Raw genomic sequence first — 9001 nt, forward strand, 5'->3', positions numbered from 1 at the left:
ATACTTGTCAAGCACCTTAATCGGTAAAACAGTTGTTTGTATACTTGTCCGTTGGTCTCTTGTGTATAATTGACTCATTTACAATCATACCATATCTCCATATTTGTATTATCATATACTAATAGTAATTACTAATAGGATATATCTGGAATATATAATATTTCTAAAATTCCGTTGGCTAGCAACTGATACAACTGTAATTCCCCGAGGATATTATCAGGTTAGTAGTCAGTACTTCGGTACTAATACGATTTATAACATCATTTCAAAAATTATCCGTTGATAAATATAGAAATGATTAAGAAACTAAAATTCCAACTCCCTCAGACATTACTGACATTAGATACATTTGACTATTATCTTAAACTCCCTCTTGGTCATACAGCTCCTCTGGTATTTATAAATCCTTCGTTTCATTTTTTGTTTTGGTATGAGCGTTCATGGTGAGGGTAAATCCAGAAAGTGTCCGAGATTCTATTGACAACTTTTGTTGAGTACTAGTCCTTGAATCAAAAGGGTTGTACTTGTTAAAGCATTTCATCTATAGCCAGTATACAATCTATTGAGTACTATATAGTACTGTTCTCTGTAAAAAGTACAACATCTTGTTAAGAAGTAAAAATGAATCTGCTGAAATGCTCATGGAAAAGAAAAACATAATAGAAAATACATCTATCAAATGGTAAAGCCGCTCATAAACATAAGGATATGAAGACAATACTAGATATTCAAGCAAAAAAAGAACCAGGGCAATTGTAAACAAGTTGGATCCCAGACCTTGAATGTGTATGTTCTAAGGAAAATGTACACTCCAATATGAATTATGTGTCTTATATTGTTTACTGGTCATTGAAACACTGTAAGAGACTTCACGTAGTAATGCATTTATACCAAATTTTATAATTCAAAGACCGCTAATCTTAAGAAAAACAATTAAAGGAAATCTTTGAAGGAAAAAAAGTTTGAAACTTGGCGAAAACAATAAGTATTTTCTTTTTTTTCTCTTTTATTTGTGATAAAGGTTGTATCTTATACTAGAACAATTAGTACAATTTTTTTGACATCGATATTAAATATTCGATAGACATATAACGAAAATTCATGATTAACTTAATTTACACAAACGAACTTCAAAAATGGTTTCATATCTGAATCTGAATCATATGAATCCACATACATACGAGGATAATCGGATGTAATCTTTATCATCCCAGAACATTCCTTATACGTTAATTTTGATACCAGACAACTTGGTTGACATAATTTACCGTAAGAGTCGTACGCCCTTACATAGGCTTTTGTTTCTCCAGATACTGGTTTCTCAAAAGCAATAAGACCAACTGATTCAGACGTGAGTGTGCGTTCATCTACAGAAATGTATTCCAGATGTCTACCACTATAGGAAAATCCATCAGTTTGAAATGAAATGTTGAATGTTCTTTCGGTTTTAAGTGGGTCATGTCCTGGGCTACGATTTCTTTCGTGTTTGTTTATTATCGCTATTGGGGACACAGCCAAATTGTCTAAGTTATATGGAATCCAATTGAATGAACTATTATTTCTCATCTCCTGTTTCAGGTGCAAATTTATATCAAAGGCAATTCTGACATTATTGCCTACGAAAATAGCATCAACTGATCTGCGTTGACGACTGTTAGTTCTAGGATCTACAATACGCGCCTTAAATTTTCGTTTGATTGGCGGAGCCTTGTTAGCTTTAGTTTTGGAGATGTCTTCTTTCAAAACAAACCCGGAGGGTACTCCTGCATCGGCGTCAACATTGGATCGAATACGTGTCCTGGTGTTTACTGTTTGAGTTTTAAGACTGTTTGGTATGCTATTCTTAATTCCCCCCTTGTACCAGTTTTTAACACTTTTAAATCCATCTTCACGCATAAAATCATATCTAGATCTGGCAACACATGCGTTTTTCTTTCTATCACAAAATAAAAAACCTTTATGAGCTCTTCCACATCTGTTTTTACAAGTCGGGGCAGGTGCATATCTGTAAATATTACGCGTAAATACGTTACTGTACCCATAAATATTCTTTTTTGGTGGTTTCAAGTTATCCATAAGTCTATTTGGTAAATGAAATGAGTCAGAAGTTGATGGATAATCTTTTTCTGAATTTATTCTAAACCTTTTCTGTCTTTGTCTGAATTTTTCCCAAAGATAATCTATAAAGCAATGGTGAAGAAAGAAAACGGGGTCCATTGGACTAGTGTAGACGCCTCCCATATGTCCATCCTCACCTCCAACCCACACGTGAACACCATCATGGTGTGCCTCAAGATTGGCCTCGGCTGATCCAGCTGTCGGTGTTAATATTTCTCTGTGATATTTTTTTCGAAACACTTGTTTTAATTTTTGCGGATCAATAAGAGAACTGAATGATCCTGGAATGTCACGTCTTAAAATTGTTTTGGGAATTGTTGGAGTTGACCAAAATGCAAACGGACCTGAATATACAATGCCTTTCGGGTTCCCCAAAAATATTTCCGTAAATAAGATAGTATCCTCTGGTTTATCCATCAAGAAATCTAATGTTGAATCCCAGTATGGAAGAGTCACTCGTCTATTTTTCTTCCGAAGAGCATCTTCGAACCTGTATTTTTAAACGATTGGTTATATTTACAAATAACAAAACAAATAAATAGGTAAAATATAACAGTTTCAATGTTATGTCAGAATTATAAAATTTCGAAATCATTTTAAATTATGTAATTTTACTCTATCATGCATAGCTTTGACTCCTTGTCTGGGTTCGGCTTAACTTTTTGGTCAAAATTAGTTTAATGAATTTGTCACATTTGTGTTAGGTTTTGGAAATACTTTGCCTCACTCAAGAAACATTACTTATTGAAATGCGCATCTGCTGCAGTAAAATTGGTACCGTTGATGTTTTTAAGCTTATGTTTATTATTGGAAATAAGATAATGACCTGTAATCATTACAATACTTTCAAAGACGAAACCGCGTATCTCATACACACACTATGCCAGTTTTTAATGTAAATCATTAAAGCATTTTTTACACCCACTATTGATTTCATCGCTGTTTAAAGGCGGGGTTTGTTTTGCTCATTCTTAAGTTTTGGCGTCTTGCGTTTTTTGTTGTTGTTGCGCAGTATTGTATCGTATTAAACAGAAACAAGCAGACCAACTGAGTAATTGAGTGCAAAACATTAATGCATTCAATTAAATAACTGACCTTGATCATGTGTGTACATTGAATGTCTCTGTGTACATGTATACACAGTGACTCCCTGATTACATCTTTAATTTGTTATATGGAATTTGTTTTCAAACTTTTGACCTCTTGTCGAAGTTTTTGTAATACATTTTGCTAATGGGATTTGTTTTGTGTGGATTGTTTACTTAGATTTACTCTTTAAGACAATCTATGTATTTACATTATGTATCGTTCATTTATAATAAAAACGCAAATGTATCATATTCATAGGACCTAACGTAAAAAATACATTTGACGTTTTTGTGCTATTTGCTCACACATAGACAGGCGTGCGTGCATGTCTTTTTTTAGATTTCGTTAGATGAGTTTAATGATTTTGTGCTGTTATCGAGACATTGCTCTATAATTGTTCCATTGACAATCATACCACATCTCCTTATTCTTATATATGTCAACTGACTTGTACTTTTGAATACTTCCACATGATCAGGTGAAGGAAAGAAGGCGGAACAAGAAGAAGAACTCGATCTATATTTTCAGGCATTAGTAATTGTTACCCCCCCCCCCCCCCCCTCCCCCAACATAAAGTATTCGGGGCGTTTGACCCCATTTTAATAATTTTAAACACTAATCCGCATTAGTCTTGGGGAACATGATATATTTATCAATGCAAAGGGCTTTGAACTAGCGAGTACTCTTATATCGATGCTTTGTGTCTATTGTTTTTGTGTCAGTTGTTTTTGTGCTTTATAGTTTTTACGGTTTGTTCTTATATTGTGCTGTTATACCACTGTCCAAAGTGAGGAGAGGGTTAAGCGCTCACAAACATGTTTTACGCCACAAAATTCTTTAAATGCCTGTCGCAAATAGAGAGCCTGGAATTCAGTGGCTGTCGGTGACTATTGTCTGTCATATTTGTTTTATTTCATCGTTTTGTTATTCACCTTATCGCTTTTTGTCCGCCATTACTGGACATCACAAAGGTTCCCGTAAAATTTTGACATCACAATAGAAAATATCTGACGCCACAATGGAAAAGTGATTGTTGTATGACGTCAATAGTTCAAGTGGCGCAGATTCTCGGGTCAAGCGGCGCAGATTTCCAAATAGCGATAAGGTCTATTAATCAGACCGTTTTTTCTCTCGTTTGATTAGTTTCACATTGTGTCATTTCGGGGCATTTGATTGCTGAATAAGTGGTAAGTGTTTTGCTCATTGTTTATGTTATATAGATACAATGGATAAGCGTGGATTCTAGAAAAAGAAACCATGAGCCCGGAGGGCGAATGGTTTGTTTTTCATGAATCTACGCTTATCCATTGTATCTATAACTTAAACAAAAATTGCATTGATAAATCTCAGATCACAATTAATTGGTTGACAAAATACAAATATAACACTTCTACCTTTAAAGATCTTTATATTACCAGGCATATGAATATTATCTGTTTATACAAAATAAGACATATTCGAAATTATTTCTAATAAAATTGAAAATGGAAATGGGGAACGTGTCAAAGAGACAACAACCCGACCAAAATGCATAGATAAAGTATATATAATAAGTATGTTATCGAAATTTTTCTAGCACTCTAGGCACATCACGATTTTTTCGCATAGGAATTTTCGAACAAACCTTTGTAAAATTATGTAGTAAAACAGATGAAATCATACTATATTTATAAAACAAAAATTGACAAATAGAATGTAATCGTTTTTGTTTCAAACATGTGAAATAGCCAATAATAATAAAAAAAAACGGTAAGACTCGCTATTATAACAAAAATATCCACTATAACATGCAAAATTAGAAAAAAAAAACCAGGATAACTTAAGAATTGGAACAACAGAGAGAATACAGGGATTCGAACCTAAACCGACAAATCCCTATCTTTAACTCATTGATTTTAACCATGCTAACCTCGCGGCTACCAACTCTTACTATACGACTACCTATTGTGTCTATATAAAGGTACAAGCCCTGTGTGTCCGATGAACCGATGTATATCAGATGTTCATTTAAATATATAAAATAGACATCTATAGTGTAACCCATTGGTAGCCGAGAGGTTTTATCTGTGTGTTGATGTAAGTCACACATAACCGATTTCAAGGAAGGGTTCGATTCCCAGTGAAGGCATATAAAAATTACAAATATTAAAGGTAAGTTTTTAAATTAATTCCATTAGTGAACAGAAATCAGTAAATTAACCAATTCAAACTGAATGAAATTAGGCACAAAGGAAACAATTGAATATGATTTGGTGAGTCAATTTCAGCGGCAGATTTAGGAAGCGTTGATTCTAGAAAAAGAATCCACGGTAAATGAATAGGCTGACGTCACCACAATGGTTTAATTTTACGTGTCGTATGTTGACCTATTATTGCTTACAATTAAGTCATAGGGACTCTGGCGATTAGTTGTCTCATTTACAATCAATCAACATTGACAATTTGTTTTTAAAGGTTATGTAAATCCTAGAAGTGTTTCTAATAAAATTAATATTCATTCGCAAATAAAACATGGTTTAAAAATTGTAGGTTATTAAACATCATATATATTTATCGTAACATAATCTTTCATTCATTAGCTGTGTTTTAATCGATTTTGATCGTTTTTCTTTTTTTTTTGCCATGTCTTTGTTAGTTTGTTTTCGACTTATGAGTTTCAATATCCGTTTGGTATCTTTCGCCCCTCCTTTAAAAAAGGATTTCTTTTGTATACTAGAATATAGAAAACACCAAGGGAGCAGTCAAAATTATACGTCAATAAAGGCAGAAAAAAGACTTTTATGTAGGAAGAAAATATATAAATGTGTTTAATCCTTATAATTCTTAACCCAAACATTTGCAACTTTTGAAAAATAGTTTATTTTTATTGGCCTCTATCTACCGTCAAATCCATAATTGTCATGTCGTAAAAAAATTCTAACGGACCAATCTCATTATAGTATTTGTAGATATGGGAATCATATTAGAACTATTAGTACATGTAATAACAAAGAATGTACAACTTACAATAAGAGATAATATCTATGCCAGCTGACAAAGTTTGGGCCTCCATGTGCAGAATCTACGGCATTTCCTTGGTGCATCAATGCAAGCACATCATATTGGTTTGGTTTGACCGACTAAAACATATATCATTGACAAATGAACAAATTATATTCAGAGTAAAATTTATCATATGAAATCATTCAATTATCTCTATCCATAAAAAAGAATACAAACGGGTTAGTTTGGAATACTTAAAATTTAAAAAGTCTGAAATGAGGAAGAAAGCTGAAAAATTAGCAAGATGAGTGTACACTTAAGGCTGAATATTTGAAGTTGAGTTCATAAATAAATATATCCGAGCGGGCATATCAGAAACTGCGCCAAACATCTAACTCAACAATTCTATATTTTCCCAATATAAAGATTTCTACATGTGTGAACTGAGACTGAACGACTGATAAAAGAAAAGATATTCATAAACATTGTTCATTCGTCACAACTCGGCCGATTCCGTACCTTCATGGATAGAAGGAGAGTAGTGGATTCACGCGAGGATTGCCGATTGAAACATTGTTAAGCCCACACTAGATCAGGAACGAACAATCAATGTAACGTGACATAAGAACAATCAAACGTCGTCCATAATAACGTCGTTAAGGACAATCCCTGCATCCCTGGTGATCAAAGGTAAAACTGGTAGGATAATATCGGCTCCGGTAACGTCCCAATATGGGTCGAGGGATGATACCAGGGCCCATATGGAAAAGGATATGTTATAATATATTTATCACATACTATACAAATGCTTAAAAAAGTAGAAATAATTTTACTATTCCGTCTGGCAAAGATTATACATTTTTGTGTCCTCCATTGAAATAACTTCATCTGGACGCAGCTCCCCAACCGTTCAAATGTGTAGTCCTTGAATATTTTCTCTTAGTATTAGTGTTCTTTATTTCTTTAACAAATTCCGCTGTCATTTTAATCGACGTGTCCCGTCCGTCATTGTTGTTCCGAAAGCGTGTGACGTCATAAAAGGGCACACTAACTGCTTATGACGTCACAACAGGGCACAATAACTGGTTATTTGCTCCGGACAGGAATATGACTAGGGCAAATTTGCGGTTATTGCATATGCAAAAGCTAATGTTTTCGTAAAAAAATATGTGATAATGGACGTTATCATTACGTTTTGTGAAATTTAACTATGTAACAAAGAGTATATCAAATACATATATAAAAGTCTTAAGATTTGTGCAGCGATACTAATATAAGATGGTAATATACGGAGAGGATTTTATGAACAAATAGCATTCATTAGTGTCGATTTCTTTTTATAAAATGTAAAACAATACTAGTTGTTTATGTTTGAAAAAAGACCAATAATACAGCTTAATTTTGAACTATTGATGTTTTTTTCCAAAACCTTACACCTCATTAAACAAAACTCATAAAACAAAACAAGTCTATATATATATAATTTGTATAACGATCAAGATTACTATTATAGTGTGACTACCACATGTCAAGATAAGAACCATTTGACATCTTACTGATGTAGGATATTAGTTATCCGAAATATTTAACATTTGTTCATGATTTTATTTTTTTTGGTGATGTTGTACCCTTTTAGACTTGCTTATTATATATTATATTTTGTAGTGTACTGTATCATAATTATATGATCCATCGCCCCGTAAGATTTATTGTTGGCTATTATTCATACATTTTATATATATATGTTTATATATACATAATTACTCTAAATATATATATATATATACATTCGTCTAAAATGTGACCAAAAACAACAAAATAATGATTAATTTTTTTTTAGAAAAGCGATATTGCACAGTTATTCATATAAAAGTGATATTACATGGTGGTGCTTTACTTCTGGCTTATTGGCAATAATAATATAACAATTGTAACCTTTATATGTAGTCGAAACGAGGATATATCGTCCAGAAAGAAGTATATCCTCGGACTTCGTCCTCAGTCAATATACTTCGATATATCCTCGTATCGATCTCATACAAAGGCTTTAATTGCAGTGAATGTTTGATTCTAATAGTTCAAGTATGTCGAACCAGCGGGATAAACTTACTTTATCTGCCTTCAATGCTTGTACTGCTTCTAAAAAATTTTCCCTTTCATTTTCACTTAATGTTCGTATTTCTTTCCGTACGCGCAATCTGTTTCTGTTATACCTGTCCCTTGATTGTCGTCTCAGCCGAATGTGTAATTCTCTACCAAGAGAATCTAACCAGTCGAATGCATCCTTCCCTAGACGTAAAGTGCTAGTATTTTTGTACATTTGTCCCAAAAAGCCTTCTAAACAGTTCGTTTGAACGTCATATGGAGTTGTATTTTTAGCAACTTGCGCAGAGTAGCATTCTTCTAACATTGGTGGCACTGTATCCTCCATAATAAGTGCTGACGCCGGAATAAGAACCAGCAAAAGGAAATAAGACGTCATTGTCTGAAAAAATATGAAAAAAATATCTAAAGGCGACGATAGGATACACATATAAATGTTTAACAATTATGAAATAAAAATAAAAATTACAAGTTATTAAACATAAAGATATCCGTTCAAAACTAAAGGACACACATTTGAGATCTAATCAAGGATACCAATCCTATGTACTCCAGACGCACGTTTCATCAGTGGCGTTAGAATCAAATCAGTTTAAAGAACAAATAGTCATGTTGAAGAGAACTGAAAACCGAAAAGTCAAAACAATGTGTCAAATCTCGCTTATAAAAACCTTACTTGGCGTTTCGAATAATTAAATATTTTATTTAC

The 9001-nt window shown here is 33.2% G+C and overlaps 1 protein-coding gene across 1 annotated transcript; it reads right to left on the reverse strand.

The window, feature by feature from the left end:
* Positions 1-1110: 1110 nt before the first annotated feature.
* LOC127701922 (tyrosinase-like protein) lies at positions 1111-8671 on the reverse strand. Its single transcript, XM_052205892.1, has 3 exons — positions 8300-8671; positions 6214-6326; positions 1111-2608 (listed from the first exon to the last, which is right to left on the reverse strand). Exons 1-3 carry the CDS (start codon positions 8669-8671, stop codon positions 1111-1113), a joined length of 1983 nt encoding a protein of 660 aa, XP_052061852.1.
* Between the last annotated feature and the right edge of the window lie 330 nt (positions 8672-9001).

Source organism: Mytilus californianus, unplaced genomic scaffold (genome assembly GCF_021869535.1).
Source record: "Mytilus californianus isolate M0D057914Y unplaced genomic scaffold, xbMytCali1.0.p SCAF_5, whole genome shotgun sequence".
NCBI lineage: Eukaryota > Metazoa > Mollusca > Bivalvia > Mytilida > Mytilidae > Mytilus > Mytilus californianus.

Bases quoted from the DNA above. Each gene is read 5' to 3' on its own strand.
- LOC127701922 (XM_052205892.1), bottom strand. From the start codon at position 8,671: ATGACGTCTTATTTCCTTTTGCTGGTTCTTATTCCGGCGTCAGCACTT. The intron at 6,327-8,299 runs GTAAGTTTATCC...TATATGTTTTAG, and splicing joins AAGCATTGAAGGCAGATAAA to TCGGTCAAACCAAACCAATA. The intron at 2,609-6,213 runs GTAAGTTGTACA...TTAAAAATACAG, and splicing joins CATAGATATTATCTCTTATT to GTTCGAAGATGCTCTTCGGA.